This window comes from Salmo salar, chromosome ssa13 (genome assembly GCF_905237065.1).
Source record: "Salmo salar chromosome ssa13, Ssal_v3.1, whole genome shotgun sequence".
Lineage (NCBI taxonomy): Eukaryota > Metazoa > Chordata > Actinopteri > Salmoniformes > Salmonidae > Salmo > Salmo salar.
In genome coordinates, this window is record NC_059454.1 from 45,585,809 (window position 1) to 45,607,057 (window position 21,249).

Below are 21,249 nucleotides of genomic sequence, written 5' to 3' on the forward strand. Positions count from 1 at the left end.
CCATTTGGTTCAATAATATCTCTGGAAGTTCAGATGGGCTCAATGAAAAATAGCATAGTAGAATGGTCTGATTCTATATAGGTCTTCGTGCAATACATGGAGATGATCTATACAGTATCAAAATGCCATTGCTTATTATGTTAACCAGGACATTTTCCATCCTAAAAGCAAACCTACAGTAGAATACAGCAGTCTAGTTTTAGAGCTCAATTATCAATGTAAGTGTGGGTGAATCAAATGCAGAGAAAACAGATCGTGGACAGTTTTTCTATTTATGAAAAACTGCTGAACCTATAGCAATGACCACTTTCCCCACAATGCCCAACAAGACAGACCAACAGATCAACACTGAGAAAGGTTGTTCGAGTGTATGGAATTGTGGGAAATTCCTACAGAGTCATGTTAAATAATGTGAAGTAAAGCTAGTGTATATGATTCAAGACTAAGGGTCTTCATACAGTTGGGATATGTAGTTTTTAGCCAAATGTTTTGACAGGACAAAAAGGGGTAGGAGCATCTATTCAATGTGGTCATGTAGTCCTTTTGAATCAGACACCGCTAACGTTGCGATACGTACAGTTTCTGTCCACGGGACTTTGGTGCGGCCACACCATTTCAGGATGGCAGAGCTGCAAAGCAAGTTGGGAGGTGGCATGGTCCTGTTTGCTGGGTCGTCACTAGTTAACACAGCCACAAAGTCATAATTATGGCTAAACTCTGCCCATTTCTCTAATTAAACGTTTATTTTAAACCTAACCCTAATAACCTTAAATTAAGGCCAAAACGCATTTTTTTTTTGCTAATTTTGCCTTTGTGGCTCTGGAATCTGACTTTGTGGCTGTGTTATCTAGTGGAAACCTGGTTGGGGTGGGGTGCGATGAGGGTTGGGTATGGGAGGGGATTTTGGTAGTAGTTGGGTTGAGGGTTGGTTGACATTAAAGGGGAAGAGGGTTGGGTATGGGAGGGGATTTTGGTAGTAGTTGGGTTGAGGGTTGGTTGACATTAAAGGGGAAGAGGGTTGGACGGGGAGGTGCTATCTACTGTTTCGCTTTGTCTCCTTTCTTCAGGATGATCTGCCGTTGCCATGGCGCCAACTTGTTCTCGTTGTAACCCATGGTCCGTAGTCGCTCCTGCTCGTTCTTCTCCTCGCTCTCCTTTGCCTTGTTTGCAAGCTCCTCCTCTTTTCTGAGTGCACCAATAAGAGGGAAGGTGAATACACGGTGTCAGTGTGATTCAATGTGTGACTGTTTCAGCTGGTATTAAGAAACAATTGCCTGATTCTGGGCCAACCCGAACTCTACTGTGCTGTCTCTGATATGTTATTTTTACATGGTAATTTTCAGCCTATGGTGCATGCGTTACCAGAATAGCCCAGTACAGCTCGCTCGGTTTGGCCCTGTTGTGTAAATAAAAAGGTCAGAATTACCCTGGGCACCACTCTGTTTATCTCACCTCTCCTTGTCTTGTCTGGTATGACACAGAGTGGAATGTAAGCACAAAACAGATTCTGGATTTTAGGCTAGGTCACCACAGTCAAATGTAAATATTTAAGATGTGCTTGAATTAGCTGGGAGTTTAAACTTTTGGAACTAATCTATTGGTTCTATTGTACCAGGCAAACCAAAGCTCAAGTATTTGATCCTGGTCAGGTAATAATGAATACTTTTGGTACCTCCTATAACTGGTTACTACCTGGTAAACATACATTACAGTGTCATTTCTTCTGCCTTATGGATGATTTAACTCAGTTTTAAACATGTCGTGTTACAATGAGCAGGATCAATGAGTTAGTCACCTAACGCTGATTGTTAATGACTGCGTCCTATTGTATCAAAAAGGCAGCAACATTTCAGAGCTGATAAGTCAATATAATGCCATGCTTGCCTCTAGTTGATCCATTTTATATGATGTCTTAAGAATATTTATTATATGAGAGTTTGACTGCTTCATTCAGTCCATGTGAAACCAAAAATCAAAACGCTATATGGCATCACTACTAACCAGGTTTCCATGCAACCTTTTTATGCGAGTAAAGTACATGTCGGATAAAGAATGTCACAACAGGGATAATGGAAAACATGCTAGACAATGTGGGATCTTTTTGTATCGGTAAAATGTATTATGTGAGAAATGGTGGTGTAAATGCGCAAATATTGATATAATAACAATCATATAGAAGTAAACATGGAGTCACGCAATGATATGTTGTGTGGTCCTCCCACTACAACTTGGGAAAGCATGCAGTTTATTGGGCTACGGATTAAATCATTTGTATTTTATTATTTAACCTTTATTTTGCCAGGGAAGACATATTGAAACCTAGGTCTCCTTTCCAAATGCGCTCTGTATAATACAACATAAATAAACATTATATATACACATACACGGTGCCTTTGGAAAGTATTCAGACCCCTTCACTTTTCCCACTTTTTTTCGTTACAGCCGTATTTCTAAAATTGATTAAATTAAAATTCAGCAATCTACACACAATACCGCATAATGACAAAGCGAAAACAGGTTTAGACATTTTTGCAAATTTATATATAAAAAAAACACTTATAAGTATTCAGACCCTTTGCTCTGAGACTTGAAATTTATCTCAGGTGCATCCTGTTTCCATTGATCATCCTTGAGATGTTTCTACAACTTGATTGGCATTCACCTGTGGTAAATTCAATTGATTGTACATGATTTGGAAAGGCACACACCTGTCTATATAAGGTTCCACAGTTGACAGAGCATGTCAGAGCAAAAACCAAGCCACGAGGTTGAAGGAATTGTCTGTAGAGCTCCGAAACAGGATTGTGTCGAGTCACAGATCTGTGGAAGGGTACCAAAACATTTCTGCAGCATTGAAGGTCCCCAAGAACACAGTTGCCTCCATCATTCTTAAATGGAAGAAGTTTGGAACCACCAAGACTCTTCCTAGAGTTGGCCGCCTGGCCAAACTGAACAAACGGGGGAGAAGGGCCTTGGTCAGGGAGGTGACCAAGAACCCGATGGTCACTCTGACAGAGCTCTTCTGTGGAGATGGGAGAACCTTCCAGAAGGACCACCATCTCTGCAGCAATCCACCAAATCAGGCTTTTATAGTAGAGTGGACAGACGGAAGCCACTCAGTAAAAGGCACGACAGCCCGCTTTAAGTTTGCCAAAAGGCACCTAAAGACTCTCAGACCATGAGAAACAAGATTCGTTGGTCTGATGAAACCAAGATTGAACTCTTTGGCCTGAATGCAATGTGTCACATCTGGAGGAAGCCTGGCACCATCCCTACGGTGAAGTATGGTGGTGGCGTTTTTCAGCAGCAGGGACTGGGAGACTAGTCAGGATCGAGGGAAATATGAACGGAGCAAAGTACAGAGAGATCCTTGATGAAAACCTGCTCCAAACCACTCGGGACCTCAGACTGGTGTGAAGATTGATCTTCCAACAGGACAATGACCCTAAGCACATAGTCAAGACAACGCAGGAGTGTCTTTGGGACAAGTCTCTGAATGTGCTTGAGTGGACCAGCCGGAGCCTGGACTTGAACCCGATCTAACATCTCTAGAGAGACCTGGAAATAGCTGTGCAGTGACACTCCCCATCCAACCTGACAGAGTTTGAGAGGATCTGCAGAGAAGAATGAGAGAAATTCCCCAAATACAGGTGTGCCAAGCTTGTAGCGTCACAGCCAAGCGGATTCGAGGCTGTAATCACTGCCAAAGGTGCTTCAACAAAGTACTGAGTAAAGGGTCTGAATACTAAATGTGATATTTCAGTAAAAATTGGAAAATTGAAAAAATCTGAAATTTCAAAAAATGTCTCATGTGGTATTGTGCAGAGATTGATGAGAGAATTAAACAATTTTATCAATTTTAGAATAAGGCTGTAATGTAAAAAAAAAAAAAAAGTCAAGCGGTCTGAATATTTTCTAATGCACTGTTCTCACACACATACAGTACCAGTCAAAACTTTGGACACCTACTCATTCCAGGGATGTTATTTTTACAATTTTTTACATTGTAGAATAACAGTGAAGATGTCAAAACTATGAAATAACACATGGAATCATGTAGTAACCCAAAAAGTGTTATATTTATGACAGCTTTGCACATTCTTGGCATTCTCTCAACCAGCTTCAGCTGGAATGCTTTTCCAACAGTCTTGAAGGTGTTCCCACATATGCTTTTCCTTCACTCTGTGGTCCAACTCATCCCAAACCATCTCAGTTGGGTTGAGGTCGGGTGATTGTGGAGGCCAGGTCATCTGATGCAGCACTCCATCACTCTCCTTCTTGGTAAAATAGCCCTTACACAGCCTGGAGATGTGTTGGGTCATTGTCCTGTTGAAAAACAAATGATAGTCCCACTAACCCCAAACCAGATGCGATGGCGTATCTTTGTAGAAAGCTGTGGTAGCCATGCTGGTTAAGTGTACCTTGAATTTGAAATAAATCACTGACTGTGTCACCAGCAAAGCATCACCACACCAACACACAACCTCCTCCATGCTTCACGGTGGGAACCACACATGCTGAGATCATTCGATCACTTACTCTGCTTCTCACGAAGACACAGTGGTTGGAACCAGAAATCTCAAATTTGGACTCATCAGACCAAAGGACAGATTTCCAACAGTCTAATGTCCATTGCTCGTGTTTCTTGGCCCAAGCAAGTCTCTTCTTCTTCTTATTGGTGTCCTTTAGAAGTGGTTTCTTTACAGCAATTCGACCATGAAGGCCTGACTCATGCAGTCTCCTCTGAACAGTTGAGATGTGTCTGTTGCTTTAACTCTGTGACCTTATCCTCTGCAGCAGAGGTAATTCTGGGTCTTCCTTTCCTGTGGCAGTCCTCATGAAAGCCAGGTTCATCATAAACCATCAAGTACTAAGTGACTGCAATTGAAGAAACTTTCGAAGTTCTTGAAATGTTCCATATTCACTGACTGTCATGTCTTAAAGTAGTGATGGACTGTCATTTCTCTTTGCTTATTTGACCTGTTCTTACCATAATATGGACTTGGTCTTTTATCAAATAGGGCCATCTTCTGTATGCCACCCCTAACCTTGTCACAACACAACTGATGGGCTCAAACGCATTAAGAAGGAAATAAATTCCACAAATTAACTTTTTAACAAGGCACACCTGTTAATTGAAATGCATTCCAGGTGATTACCTCATGAAGCTGGTTGAGAGAATACCAAGCATGAGCAAAGCTGTTATCAAGGCAAAGGGTGGCTACTTTAAAGAATCTAAAATATATTTAGATTTGTTTAACGCTTATTTGGTTACTTCATGATTCCATATTTGTTATTTCATAGTTTAGATGTAGAAAATAGTACAAATAAAGACAAACCCTTGAATGAGTTTGTGTGTCCAAACTTTTGACTCGTATGTATGTGTGTGTGTGTGTGTGTGTGTGTGTGTGTGTGTATACAGTGAGGTAAAAAGTATTTGATCCCCTGCTGATTTTGTACGTTTGCCCACCGACAAAGAAATGATCAGTCTATAATTTTAATGGTAGGTTTATTTGAACAGTGAGAGACATAACAGCAAAAAAATCCAGAAAAACGCATGTCAAAAATTTTATCAATTGATTTGCATTTTAACGAGGGAAATAGGTATTTGACCCCCTCAATCAGAAAGATTTCTGGCTCCCAGGTGTCTTTTATACAGGTAACGAGCTGAGATTAGGAGCACACTCTTAAAAGGGAGTGCTCCTAATCTCAGTTTGTTACCTGTATAAAAGACACCTGTCCACAGAAGCAATCAATCAATCAGATTCCAAACTCCCCACCATGGCCAAGACCAAAGAGCTCTCCAAGGATGTCAGAGACAAGATTGTAGACCTACACAAGGCTGGAATGGGCTACAAGACCATGGCCAAGCAGCTTGGTGAGAAGGTGACAACAGTTGCGATTATTCGCAAATGGAAGAAACACAAAAGAACTGTCAATCTCCTTCGGCCTGGGGCTCCATGCAAGATCTCACCTCATGGAGTTGCAATGATCATGAGAACGGTGAGGAATCAGCCCAGAACTACACGGGAGGATCTTGTCAATGATCTCAAGGCAGCTGGGACCATAGTCACCAAGAAAACAATTGGTAACACACTACGTCGTGAAGGACTGAAATCCTGCAGCGCCCGCAAGGTCCCCCTGCTCAAGAAAGCACATATACATGCCCGTCTGAAGTTTGCCAATGAACATCTGAATGATTCAGAGGACAGCTGGGTGAAAGTGTTGTGGTCAGATGAGACCAAAATGGAGCTCTTTGGCATCAACTCAACTCGCCGTGTTTGGAGGAGGAGGAATGCTGCCTATCACCCCAAGAACACCATCCCCACCGTCAAACATGGAGGTGGAAACATTATGCTTAGGGGGTGTTTTCCTGCTAAGGGGACAGGACAACTTCACCGCATCAAAGGGACGATGGACGGGGCCATGTACCGTCAAATCTTGGGTGAGAACCTCCTTCCCTCAGCCAGGGCATTGAAAATGGGTCGTGGATGGGTATTCCAGCATGACAATGACCCAAAACACACGGCCAAGGCAACAAAGGAGTGGCTCAAGAAGAAACACATTAAGGTCCTGGAGTGGCCTAGCCAGTCTCCAGACCTTAATCCCATAGAAAATCTGTGGAGGGAGCTGAAGGTTCGAGTTGCCAAACGTCAGCCTCGAAACCTTAATGACTTGGAGAAGATCTGCAAAGAGGAGTGGGACAAAATCCCTCCTGAGATGTGTGCAAACCTGGTGGCCAACTACAAGAAACGTCTGACCTCTGTGATTGCCAACAAGGGTTTTGCCACCAAGTACTAAGTCATGTTTTGCAGAGGGGTCAAATACTTATTTCCCTCATTAAAATGCAAATCATTTTATAACATTTGACATGCATTTTTCTGGATTCTTTTGTTGTTATTCTGGCTCTCACTGTTCAAATAAACCTACCATTAAAATTATAGACTGATAATTTCTTTGTCAGTGGGCAAACGTACAAAATCAGCAGGGGATCAAATACTTTTTTTCCCTCACTGTGTGTGTGTGTGTGTGTGTATATATACACACACACACATACAGTGAGGGGAAAAAAGTATTTGATCCCCTGCTGATGTTGTACGTTTGCCCACTGACAAAGAAATTATCAGTCTATAATTTTAATGGTAGGTTTATTTGAAACACCGTCTGGGAAGCACAAATAAACCTTAAAAATCACACAGAAAAACAGTTGCATTACTCCACAAAAAAAGCAATACTATAAATTGCCCAAACGGCATCAGAACATCCAGATGAAATGTATTGTGATCCAACAACATGGTGCATGATGGCACATTCTCTATATAACACAACATTGCTATTCGGTACGTTGGAATTTAACTGCAAAAGTTGTAGTTTTTTCCTCCAATACACAACCTTTTGTACGCAACAATTCAGTTTGATGGAAACCCCTTTGGTGGGGAAATGCACATTGTTTTTATGTGGATTTTATAATATTTGCATTTAAAATCTGTTGCAAATTGGATGGAAACCAAGATCATGATAATAGTTTGTGGCATATTATAAATGAACATTTTATAGAATGTTTTCTTACCTTTTTTGCTCCCTGCCCGACCCGGAGAAGTTAGGCACAAAAGGGAATTTAAGGAAATACAGTATTAATGCATGGCATTCAAAATGTTACATCACTTAACGACTACAGGATGTGTATTGTGGTTATACAGTAGGTATATGCTCTAAATATTTCAGGATCTACATGACTTGCAATTTTTTTTATCAACCCACCCAACACAACTTGAGGGAAAAGACAGAAAAAAAAGAAAAAACATTAACCAAGGCAAAGAAACAACCGGAGAAATTGACAGAAGGGAGGACAAATCAGAGACCATTGAAGAGATAATGGAGTAACAGTGGAGGCTCCTGATTGGAGGAATGGGATGGGTAGCACCGCCTCTCACTCACTTCTCTTCATCAAGCTTTTTCTTGATGATGTCCCTCCGCCATCCTGGCATGGACACCAGGCGCGCCACCTCCTCATCCACCTGCAGAGGACCAAACACACAAGAGCCAACACCGTCACAATGGGGCCCACACTTAACACTGTCCCTGCCCAACTCCACTACTACAGTCATCCCATTAGCCTCCAAGGAACTGAGACTTTTCCCATCCTTTGTTGTTTCTCCAATGATGTTGCTCAAAGGTGAAGCACCTGATTTTGGACCCTTTATAATGCTTACATATTATGGCTGAAACATACACTGTAAAGAGCTGTCCTGGCATCGAATACCATTTAAAAACATTTCAAAAACATTATCTGTTGCTTTGTTGAGCTTGCCTGGCGCAAGGTATCAAATAGACTAGTCACAAAACTGCAAACCTCACCCATCTGGCATTCCAGCCAAGCTAAAGAAATTTCTAATAAAATTTGAACCCAGGTCTAGACCTTATCAGCTGACTCTGGGCCCAAGAAAGTAAAGGTAACCTGCCTAAATGACTACCACCCTCGGTAGCCATGAAGTGCTTTGAAAGGCTGGTCATGGGTCACATCAACACCAGACCCACTCCAATTTGCATTCCACCCCAACAGATCCACAGATGATGCAATCTCAATCGCACTCCACACAGCCCTTTCACACCTGGACAAAAGGAACACCTATGTGAGAATGCTGTTCATTGACTACAGCGCAGCATTCAACATCATAGTGCCCACAAAGTTCATCACTAAGCTAAAGACCCTGGGACTAAACACCTCCCTCTGCAACTGGATCGTAGACTTCCTGACGGGAAGCTCGCAGGTGGTAAGGGTAGGCAACAACACATCTTCCACGCTGATCCTCAACACGGGGACCCTTCAGGGGTGTGTCTCCTCCTGTACTCCCTGTTTACGCCAACACCACCATTAAGTTTGCTGATGACGCAACAGTGGTAGGCCTGATCAACGATGAGACAGCCTATAGGGGAGAGGTCAGAGACCTGACCGTGTGGTGCCAGGACAACAACCTCTCCCTCAATGTAAACAAGACAAAGGAGCTGATCGTGGACTAAAGGAAAAGGCGGGCCTGTAGTGGAGCGGGTTGAGAGTTTCAAGATCTTTGGCGTCCACATCACCAACTAACTATCATGGTCCAAACACACCAAGACAGTAGTGAAGAGGGTACGACTTTTCCCCATCGGGAGATTGAAAAGATTTGGCATGGGTCCCCAGATCCTCAAAAAGTTCTACAGCTGCACCATTGAGAGCATCCTGACCGGTTGCATCACCACCTGGTATGGCAACTACTCAGCATCTGACTGTAAGGCGCTACAGAGGGTAGTGCGTACGGCCCAGTACATCACTGGGGCCAAGCTTCCTGCCATCCAGGACCTATATACCAGGCGGGGTCAGAGGAAGGCCCATAAAATTGTCAGAGTCCAGTCACCCAATTCATAGACTGTTCTCTCTGCTACCGCACGGCAAGCGATACCGGAGCGCCAAGTCTAGGTCCAAAAGACTCCTTAACAGATTCTATCCCCAAGCCATAAGACTGCTGAACAATTAAACAAATGGCTACCCAGACTATTTATATTGACCCCCCCCCTTTGTTTTTACACTGCTGCTACTTGTTGTTTATGATCTATGCAGTCACTTTACCCTTACCTCAACTAACCTGAACCCCCTGTATATAGCCTCGTTATTGTCATTTTATTGTGTTACTTTTTATTTTTGACTTCAGTTTATTCAGTAAATATTTTAACTCCATTTCTTGAACTGCATTGTTGGTTAAGATCTCGTAAGTAAGCATTACACAGTAAGGTCTATACCTGTTGTATTCGGCGCATGTGACAAATAAAATGAGATTTGGAGAGCCATTTTTAATTGACTGAAACCCAGCTCATTGCAGACAGATTGTGGACAGTGCACACACACTGCCTGAAACCCGTCTCTTTCAGGTCCTAATTAGAGGATGGGAGCCATTTTGGATTTCTCATCTTCACCTGGCTACAGATCCATTATCCCCCTCGCATCCCTCACCCCACAGCGTTTCACTGGCCCTAGCCAACAGTATCCGTGTCAGCTTAGCTCTCTACACATTGCATTTTTTATGGTTCCCCTGGGAACTCTAGAATGGGAGTAAAAATATGTGATGTAATTTGATAGACATGCAAGGAAAGTGAGACAAAGCCAGTTTAATGCTACCTATACAACAGCAGAGCATCCATTCTAGATTTACATGGTTGTATGCTAATTGCATCATATAAAAGGCGTCGGAAGGAATCCATACATACCTGGATGAGTAATAAGAACGGTTGCTGTTTAGGGAATGCATGGAAATTCCTTGAAGTCTTCATGTTGCGAGGCAGTTCTCTTGAGCTAATACTATGAACTGATTGGCAAAGACCAATACTGTGTCTTATTGTATACATATGTGAGCTGAACTTGGTAAGAAATTGAAATATGGATTGTTAAATGGTCCTTTGAACATGGTGTCCTTTCTTGTCGTGATAAAATATGGACATTTATATTAGAGGTGACACAAAAACCCAATTGATCAAATCCACTCAGAGGGAGAATCTCTCGTGTCAGCTCTCTTAAGACTCCTTCTCAAACCCATTGGATGAGAAAGCCAGAGGTCCCGCCCCTGTGACCTTCTCCTCCAATGGGCTTTATTGGCATGGAAAACATGTTTACATTGCCAAAACCAGTGAAATGAACAGTAAATATTACACACAGTTCCAAAAGAATAAAGACATTTCAAATGTCATGTGTATATATACAGTGTTGTAACGTTGTGCAAATAGTTAAAGGAAAAAAGTAAATATGGGTTGTATTTACAATGGTGTTTGTTCTTCACTGGTTGACTTTTTCTTGTGGCAACAGGTCACAAATATTGCTGCTGTGATGGCACACTGGTATTTCACCCAGTAGATATGGGAGTTATCAAAATTGGGTTTGTTTTCGAATTCTTTGTGGATCTGGGTAGACTGAGGGAAATATGGGTCTCTAATAGGGTCAAACATCTGGCAGGAGGTTAGGAAGTGCAGCCCAGTTTCCACCTCATTTTGTGGGCAGTGTGCACATAGCCTGTCCGCTCGAGAGCCAGGTCTGCCAACGGCGAACTTTCTGAATAGCAAGGCTATGCATAGTCAAAGCTTTCTTTAATTTTGGGTCAGTCACAGTGGTTCTGCCAATGTGTATTCTCTGTTGAGGGCCAAATAGCATTTTAGTTTGCTCAGTTTTTTTGTTAATTCTTTCCAGGGGGTCAAGTAATTATACACTGCTCAAAAAAATAAAGGGAACACTTAAACAACACAATGTAACTCCAAGTCAATCACACTTCTGTGAAATCAAACTGTCCACTTAGGAAGCAACACTGATTGACAATACATTTCACATGCTGTTGTGCAAATGGAATAGACAACAGGTGGAAATTATAGGCAATTAGCAAGACACCCCCAATAAAGGAGTGGTTCTGCAGGTGGGGACCACAGACCACTTCTAATTTCCTATGCTTCCTGGCTGATGTTTTGGTCACTTTTGAATGCTGGCGGTGCTTTCACTCTAGTGGTAGCATGAGACGGAGTCTACAACCCTCACAAGTGGCTCAGGTAGTGCAGCTCATCCAGGATAGCACATCAATGCGAGCTGGGGCAAGAAGGTTTGTTGTGTCTGTCAGCGTAGTGTCCAGAGCATGGAGGCGCTACCAGGAGACAGGCCAGTACATCCTGCCTGCAACATCCTCCAGCATGACCGGTTTGGCGGTGGGTCAGTCATGGTGTAGGGTGACATTTCTTTGGGGGGCCGCACAGCCCTCCATGTGCTCGCCAGAGGTAGCCTGACTGCCAGTAGGTACCGAGATGAGATCTTCAGACCCCTTGTGAGACCATATGCTGGTGCGGTTGGCCCTGTGTTCCTCCTAATGCAAGACAATGCTAGACCTCATGTGGCTGGAGTGTGTCAGCAGTTCCTGCAAGAGGAAGGCATTGATGCTATGGACTGGCCCGCCCGTTCCCCAGACCTGAATCCAATTGAGCACATCTGGGACATCATGTCTCGCTCCATCCACCAACGCCACGTTGCACCACAGACTGTCCAGGAGTTGGCGGATGCTTTAGTCCAGGTCTGGGAGGAGATCCCTCAGGAGACCATCCGCCACCTCATCAGGAGCATGCCCAGGCGTTGTAGGGAGGTCATACAGGCACATGGAGGCCACACACACTACTGAGCCTCATTTTGACTTGTTTTAGGGACTTTACATCAAAGTTGGATCAGCCTGTAGTGTGTTTTTCCACTTTCATTTTGAGTGTGACTCCAAATCCAGACCTCCATGGGTTGATAAATTGGATTTCCATTGATTATTTTTGTGTGATTTTTGTTGTCTGCACATTCAACTATGTAAAGAAAAAAGTATTTAATAAGATTATTTCTTTCATTCAGATCTAGGATGTGTTGTTTAAGTGTTCCCTTTATTTTTTGAGCAGTATATTTTTGTTTCCCCATCATTTGGCTGAGTCTATTCACTACATATAATTTTCCTCCCCTTGAATCTCTGGGTTGGTAAAGATATAGCAGATGGACTCGATTTAGCTCACCCAGCACACCAGGTGGGCGGGATTCCCATATGGAAAAGATATAAGAATTCTGTTAAATGATTCTATGTTCTACCTGGAACTTGTAATTAATACATATGGCAGCAGAAACTCATAAAATATTCTTGTAATATCTGACTTGTATGGGTGGGTAACATTTAGTATAAAAAAACATACGAAACATGTAAGCTAAGCCTTCTAAGGTCTCATATACATGGGACATACACTGTCTGACATTGACACACAAAACATCACACTTATTGAAAAAAGAAGCAAAGTGAGGAATGCCGAAGGAGGGAGAACAGGTGAGAGGGCGGAGCAGCAGGAGGAGGAAGGGGGAAAGGAGGGAGAACGGGGGAGAACAGGGGAGAGGGCGGAGCAGCAGGAGGAGGAAGGGGGAAAGGAGGGAGAACAGGGGAGAGGGCGGAGCAGCAGGAGGAGGAAGGGGAAAAGGAGGGAGAACAGGGGAGAGGGCGGAGCAGCAGGAGGAGGAAGGGGAAAAGGAGGGAGAGGGAAGAGCAGGTGAAGGAAGGGGAAAAGCAGAAGGAGCAGGAAGGGGAAAAGCAGGAGGGGAGGGTCAGGGGGATGAAGAGGAAAGCAGGAGGGGAGGCGAGGAGGAGGAGGAGGAGAAGAGGAGGAGCAAGAGGAAGGGGGAAAGCAGGAGGTGAAGAAGAGGGAAGGAAAGCAGTCTTGTCCGTACAGGAGTTGCAGCGATGGGACTCGGGAGAGGCAAAGGTTGAGAGCCGTGCGGCCCCTGAAACACAACCCAGACAAGCTGCACAGCTTCTTGACACAATGCCCACTTAACCCGGAATCCAGCCGCACCAATGTGTTGGAGGAAACACCGTACGCCTGGCGATAGTGTCGACATGCATTGTGCCCAGCCCGCCACAGGAGTCGCTAGTGCGCAATGGGACAAGAACATCCCTGCCAGCCAAACCCTCCCCTAAACCGGAAGACGCTGGGCCAATTGTGCGCAACCCCATGGGTCTCCTGGTCGCGGCCGGCTGCGGCAGAGCCTGGAACCAGGATCTTTAGTGGCACATGTAGCACTGCGATGCAGTGCCTTAGACCACAGCGGCATTTGGGAGGCCCTATATATTGAATGTGAAACTTATAAAGGAAAGCATTTATTTTGTATAGGTTATATTGTCAGAACATATACTTTTTCTGTAATATTTATAGATGATATATTTTGTCTCCATGTCATACCATATCTATGTAGGAAATTCAATCATGTATGTCATTTATGGCAAATAAGTTAACACATATGCCACTGACATAAGGAAAAACTTACCAGATACTTAGATTACTTAATCGATTTTTGTACAAATAATCTTCTGCCATACAAGATTCTTATCAGATTTTCATAATTCTTTACCATACGGGTTGGTACATTAGGACTGATGGAACGGTCCCAAAAGTGAAAACCATGGCCAAACGATGCACTGGGTGAGTTAAATTGAGAAAACCTAGTCATGCTAGCATTGAAAAGTCGTACTCTACGGATGTCGTAGAGCATGAACCTGCAGGAGCGAGTCCCTGCTTTGATGTTTGCAAATAACAACAAAGTATTGTCCAGGGTCACGACAAGATTCTTTGCAATCTGGGAGGGGACCACCGTGGAGTTGTCAACCATGATGAAGAGGTCTTGGAGCAGACATGCCTTCCACGGGAGGCAGAGCAGCTGTTTGGTCGAGGTTGCGCGCCGATATCCAAGCCGAGATGTCTGCCAGGCACGCAGAGTTGCATGTTGCCACCTTGTGTGTCAGAAGGGGGGGAAGGAGAAGAATAGTTGAGTGTCATCCAAATAGTAATGATACGAGAGACCATGTGAGGATATGACAGAGGAGAGTGACTTGGTGTGAAGAGAAAAGGGCCTAGAACCAAGCCCTGGTGGACACCAGTAGTGAGAGCACATGATGAAGACACAGATCCTCTCCACACCACCTGTTAGGAGCAACCTGCCAGGTAGTGTGCAATCCTGGAGTTTGCAGAGCGTGAGACTCCCAACCCTGCGAGGGTGGAGAGTAGGATCTAATTGTTCACGGTGTCGAAGGCAGCGGAAAGATGTCGGAGGATGAGAACAGAGGAGAGAGAGTCAGCTTTGGCAGAGCATCTGTGACACAGAGGAGAGCGGTCTCAGTTGAGTGATCCTCCCTGAAGCCTGACTGGTTAGGGTCAAGAATATCGTTATTAGAGAGATAATGAGAGTTGGTCAGAGACAACACGCTAAAGTGTTTTGGAAACAAAAGAAAGGGACCCGGGTCTGTAGTTTAACGTCAGAGGAGTCGAGTATTGGTTTCTTAAGGAGGGGAGCGACTGGCCATCTTGAAGTCAGAGGGGACGCAGCCAGTGGTCAGTGATCAGTTGATGAGGGAAGTGAGGTCTCCAGAGATGGTCTGGAGAAGGGGATAGGGTCAAGTTGGCAGGTTGTTGGGCGGCCGAACATCACTAGTACCAGGATTTCATCTGGAGAGAGGGGGGAGAAAGAGGTGTAGGGTAGTTCTGTTTGAGTTGGATCAGTGGGCTCAGCAGGCAGAGTGAATGAGGTCGTCAACCTTTTTTCCAAAGTGGTTAACAAAGTCGTCAACAGAGAGGGAGGTGGTGGATGGTTAATGAGTTATGGGAAAGTGGAGAATGGTTTCCCAGGGATGGAGGTTAGAGTGATAGAAAGCGCCTTTAGCAGCAGATACAGATGAAGAGAAGGTGGAGAGGGAGTGGAAGGATAATAGGCCCTCCAGAAGTGAAGTTTTCCTCTATTTTGCCTCAGCTGCCCGCAGCCCTACTGTTAGCACGCAGTCGATCAGCCACGGAGTGGGAGGGGAAGGTCGCGGATGAAAGCGGACCGTGAGAATCAAAGGATGCGGAAAGTGAAGAGAGTACGGTTGAAGAGTCGGAGTCAGGAGACAGAAGGATTTAGCAGACGGGAGAGGGGATAGGATAGAGTACTGGAGGAGAGAAAGCAAAGATTGTGACGGCGCATGACCATCTGGGTAGGGGCTGAGTGGATAGGGTTGGAGGAAAGGGAGAGGAAAGGAAGCAAAGTAGTGATCAGAGACCTGGAGGGGGGTTGCAGTGAGATTAGTAGAGGAACACCCTCTAGTAAAGAATATATCAAGCGTACTGCCTGCCTTGTGAGTAGGAGGTAGGGCTGACCCCAATTAGTCGACAACCGACATTGTTTTAGTCGAGCAGTAACAAAAATATATACAGTACCAATCAAAAGTTTGGACACACCTACTCATTCCAGGGTTTTTCTTTATTTTTACTATTTTCTACATTGTATAATAATAGTGAAGACATCAAAACTATGAAATAACACATATGGAATCATGTAGTAACCACAAGTGTTAAACAAATCAAAATATGTTTTATATTTGAGCAACCCTTTGTCTTGACAGATTTGCACACTTTTGGCATTCTCTCAACCAGCTTCATGAGGAAGTCACCTGGAATGCATTTCAATTAACAGGTGTGCCTTGTTAAGTTAATTTGTGGAATTTCTTTCCTTCTTAATGAGTTTGAGCCAATCAGTTTTGTTGTGACAACGTAGGGGTGGTATACAGAAGATGGCCCTATTTGGTAAAAGACCAAGTCCATATGTGACCCGTTTCAGGAAACTAGGCGTATGTCGCAAGTCACGACATCACAGGAGAGCCATTTTAACATTACCATTTTTTAAATTTGATCAAAATGCATTTTTTGGAAGAAATTCCTTCTGGAACATGTGAACTTTCATAATAACAAACATGTACACCATCTGTAAATACAAATACAATTGTTAAATTACAAGCCTAGTTGGTTTAGCCACAGAGAAAGAAGCAACCTTCCCACTAGCCATGATTGGCTGAGATAATGAGTGGGCTGGACATGCCGAGAGAGTTCAGATTGGTCTGCCATATAGAAGGCTTCTGGCTATTTGAGCTCGTCAGTCTGTTTGTAATCCTGTCGAACGCGGCTTTAAAAAAAAAAATATTGTGTAGTGGAGCTGCATAAGTGTTGCTCTCCACTTTCTGGAGGATCAAGTTTTGAAATCAGTGGAATTAGAGTATGATAGCTAAAGAGATGGAGAAAACACCTGTCTCCAGATTACATCTTCAAACTAAGGGCAACCGTGGCATGGTATCTGTGACAGGGAGATGTGTCCATCATGCATGATGTATATGGGTAAGATAGATATTACACGTTTCTAATTTTGACAAAGGGGTTTCATTTCAAGCTAAAGTGTATGGTTAGCTAGCTAGCTAACGTTACTGGCTGGCTCCCTAGCCAACATTACATGTATTATTTGTATCCCAGAACTGCTTGCTTCGCTAGTTAGATCTTAATTGTTAGCCAGTTAATGTTGAACCTGGTTGGTTAGCTCCCAGCAGATTCACACAGAGTAGTAAGAACATGATTTGGCATTATGTTCATTGTTGTTTAGCTAGCTAATGTTAGCTGGCTGGCTCATTAGCTAACGTTACGTGTATGACGTTATTATTCGTATCCTAGAGCTGTTTGCTTTGCTAGTTAGAGCCTAATGTTAGCTAGCTAACATTGAACCTGGTTGGTTAGCTCCTAGCAGATTCATGCAGGGTAGTAACGACATGATTTGGCACTATGTTCATTGTTGTTTAACTAGCTAACATTAGCTGGCTGGCTTGCTAGCTAACTTCACATGATGTGTACAACACCAACTCTTACATGTTGTTTACTTAGCTAGCTACATGTGTTAAGCTATGGTGTAAAACACCTGTTGAATATGGCCCGTGTCAGTAAATGTCGGCAAAAAAGCGTACTGAAATTGTTGCCAGTAGAGCAGGTTAGGCTGTTTTCATGTTATCCAGGGGTAAACAAATCATTGGCCAGAGCGTCAAGCATGCGCTCTAAACTCTCCAAGAGCAAAACGAGATGGGTGAGGGTAAAGCTTAAGAGGGTGTGAACGATGCTGAATGGGTGCAGACAAAAAATAGCTCTTCACTAAAGGCCATTTTCTCAAAAGTGAGTTTACATGTTTATCAACTTTCAAAGCAGAATTTCTTTCCCATTGTTTCTCAAAAATGCAGTGCATTTCGTAGCTCTGAGTCTCTACTTTTATCGAATGTAAAAAAACACAATTTCAAAGGTTGGTACATAAGACCAGATCCAGATGGCAAGAACAGCTCAAATAAGTAAAGAGACACAACAGTCCATCATTACTTTAAGACATGAAGATCAGTCAATCCAGAACATTTCAAGAACTTTGAAAGTTTCTTCAAGTGCAGTCGCAAAAAACATCAAGCGCTATGATGAAACTGGCTCTCATGAGGACCGCCACAGGAAAGGAAGACCCAGAGTTACCTCTGCTGCAGAGGATAGGTTCATTAGAGTTACCAGCCTCAGAAATTGCAGCCCAGATAAATGCTTCAGAGTTCAAGTAACAGACACATCTCAACATCAACTGTTCAGAGGTGACTGCGTCAATCAGGCCTTCATGGTTGAATTGATAAAATAAATAAAAAACACTACTAAAGGACACCAATAAGAAGGGACTTGCTTGGAACAAGAAACACGAGCAATGGACATTAGACAGGTGGAAATCTCTCCTTTTGTCAGATGAATCCAAATGTGAGATTTTTGGTTCTAACTGCTGTGTCTTTGAGACGCAGAGTAGGTGAACGGATAATCTCTGCATGTGTGGTACCCACCGTGAAGCATGGAGGAGGTGGTGTGATGGTGTTTTGCTGGTGACACTGTCAGTGATTTATTTAGAATTCAAGGAACACTTAGCATTCTACAGCGATACGTCATCCCATCTGGTTTGCGCTTAGGACTATCATTTGTTTTTCAACAGGACAATGACCCAACACACATCCAGGCTGTGTAAAGTCTATTTGACCAAGAAGGAGAGTGAGAGTGCTGCATCAGGTGACCTGGCCTCCACAATCACACCAACATCAACCCAATTGAGATGGTTTGGGATGAGTTGGACCGCAGAGTGAAGGAAAAGCAGACAAGTGCTCAGAATTTCTGGGAACTCCTTCAAGACTGTTGGAAAAGCATTCCTCATGAAGCTGGTTGAGAGAATGCCAAGAGTGTGCAAAGCTGTCATCAAGGCAAAGGGTGGCTACTTTGAAGAATCTAAAATATATTTCCATATGTCTTAATTCATAGTCTTCAATATTATTCTACAATGTAGAAATAAAGAAAAACCCTGGAATGAGTAGGTGTGTCCAAAGTACTGTGTATGTGTGTGTGTGTGTCTATATATGTGCGCATCTCAGTGAACTAATCCATTGTGGAGGCCTAGACTAAAAGTAAATTTATGCTTGAATCCAAAATGTGGTCGGAGGCTCCATATGGAGGGTGTGGACACAACTGTACCGCATCGCCATGCTTCCTCCCAAGGGTTTGCATAGCTTGACATGACTGGTTGGCGGTAGGTGGGGGCGGTACACCCTGTATAAACACAAACTCATTTCCTTGGTAACAGCTCCGCGAAGCGCAAGAAGTATGAATGCCCTGACTTCTGCTGAGGCCATATCACCGTAAATGTTGCATGGACAACGAAAACGTCGGATTGACCATTCACCCAGATGCACTGCTCTCTCCTGACAATTTGTGCACATTCATTGTTTCATAATTTCATTGTGCGAATGATTTGCGTTTGATTGTTTAGTATATATAAATTCACCATTACATATCACCAGTAATTCATGTACTGTTAATTCCTAATCTACAATGTTTGTTACTTTGGTTAGTCATTTATTTTAATGCATTATTACTCCAGTCTTTTGTCACTGTGTGCAGAGTGCACAACCTGTTACACTTGGTTGATTTAATTCCATTTACGAGTTCTGTCAATTTAGTCATTGTCTTTTGTTTGGAGCGCTCCCTGTCAATGTTGAGTAAGGACGCATGTGACCTTCTTGGTCCCGTCCCTCAAGTCCGTGAGTCAACACAGGAAGGAGTAATGGATGGATAGTTATTTTATTTTTAAAGCTGCAATCATGGGACACACAGTATGGATGAATGATTAGTAGTAGACGGGATATAACAGCACTCCCACAGCAGCTCTCCATAAATCTGCTGTATAATATACTGACAAAAGAACAATTTAAATGTCGTTCATGGTCATTGTGATCGTATAGTGGATTTAATCATTCCTAATTTACTATAATAGATATATTGTTTCCATGTAATCTCATTCACAACAGAATAAACTATCATCCATTTTAGTTTTCAAAAGATATCAAATTTAACTGAAATGACTCAATGTCACACTCTTGTGGCGAAGAAATATAAGACACCTATAAAGTACCACATTTTCCTAAGCTAACAAAATCAGGCTAGCTGGTGCTCATAAATTTATACATGTCAAAATACCTGCAATCATGGCCCACACACAGTATGGATGAGTGGTGAGTAGTAGACGGGATATAAACAGCACCCCTAAAGATGCATTCTCCAGTTAGCTACCAACTTCAGAGGGAACTTTAGCTAGCATAAAACCCACATGGCAAATAACATATAAAGAGTGGCTTATTTGACGCCAAACCAACAACATTAGTTACTAATAACATAAATTGCTAATTTACGATGTAAAATGTGGATTTTATGATGTAATGTCAACTTTATACATTTCTATCCAGGGACCATTCAATTTTCAACTCACCCACAATACATCTGCAGTGCATTACCCAGAATCCCATAGTTTTATCACTGAGTGTATTAGACAATGTAAACACACTAATCCACCACCAGGTGGCATAATACCCATTTTATAACACCGTTAACACGCACGCATAGACGTAGGCCTATAGGCTACCTGGCCTGTGCGCAAATGTAGGCATGATAGTATTTCTGATCGGTTTAACTCATCACCACTAATGCCCTGTGGAGCTTCTCAAAATGTTTTATTCACCTCAAACAGCAAGCAAACAAGGTCTGTTTTTACATCCATTGAGAATGATAATAGTTCTTCAATGTATTTAAAAAAACTTTCAATAACCACTCAGCGTGAAAGGGAAAAATGTCATGCTCCGATACAGTGGATACGTCATAAAATAGGCTTCTTATCAGTGCTTGACCTGGACTGAAATAGGTTCCGGAACTCATTTTGGGTGCTGGTACTGTTTATATATAGGTGCAGGACCTCCACAATACTTTTGAGATAGTATTCTATAAGAGGAACAGGAGCTGAAGCAGTAGAACATTTGAGGTACCGGTACTCTGCTCCGGTGAGCTCCTGCCCAAGTCAACCACTGATTCTCATCGCTTGTGTAAATAGCCTCCAGTTGTGTCTGTCCCGAGCTCACTGGAGCAGAATATTTTATACAATGTTGCAAGTTTGCTAGCGCAAGCTTCAGGCCGGAGTCAGGTTAATAGTTGATTATAATATTTCAAGTTCGTTGCAGACAGGCCATGTGTAGCCAATATGATTTATAGGATATTTATTTTTATCTAGATATTTTCAGCCTGCAGGCTGCAATGTTTTTTGGGGGCTTTATATAGGCTATTTTTACATAAACTCAACAAAAAAAAGACATCCCTTTTTCAGGACCCTGTCTTTCAAAGAATTCGTAAAAATCCAAATAACTTCACAGATCTTCATTGTAAAGGGTTTAAACACTGTTTCCCATGCTTGTTCAATGAACCATAAACAATTAATGAACATGCACCTGTGGAAATGTCGTTAAGACACTAACAGCTTACAGACGGTAGGCAATTAAGGTCACAGTT

General features: G+C 43.0%; 1 protein-coding gene across 1 annotated transcript in view; it reads right to left on the reverse strand.

Annotated features, from left to right (window-relative positions):
• Positions 1-253: 253 nt before the first annotated feature.
• LOC106566959 (espin) overlaps positions 254-21,249 on the reverse strand; it is a 154,114-nt gene continuing 133,118 nt past the window's right edge. The window contains 3 exon segments of the mRNA XM_045692758.1: positions 254-1,185; positions 7,571-7,582; positions 7,939-8,018. Coding sequence (XP_045548714.1) covers positions 1,038-1,185; positions 7,571-7,582; positions 7,939-8,018 — 240 coding nt within the window. The 3' untranslated portion in view covers positions 254-1,037.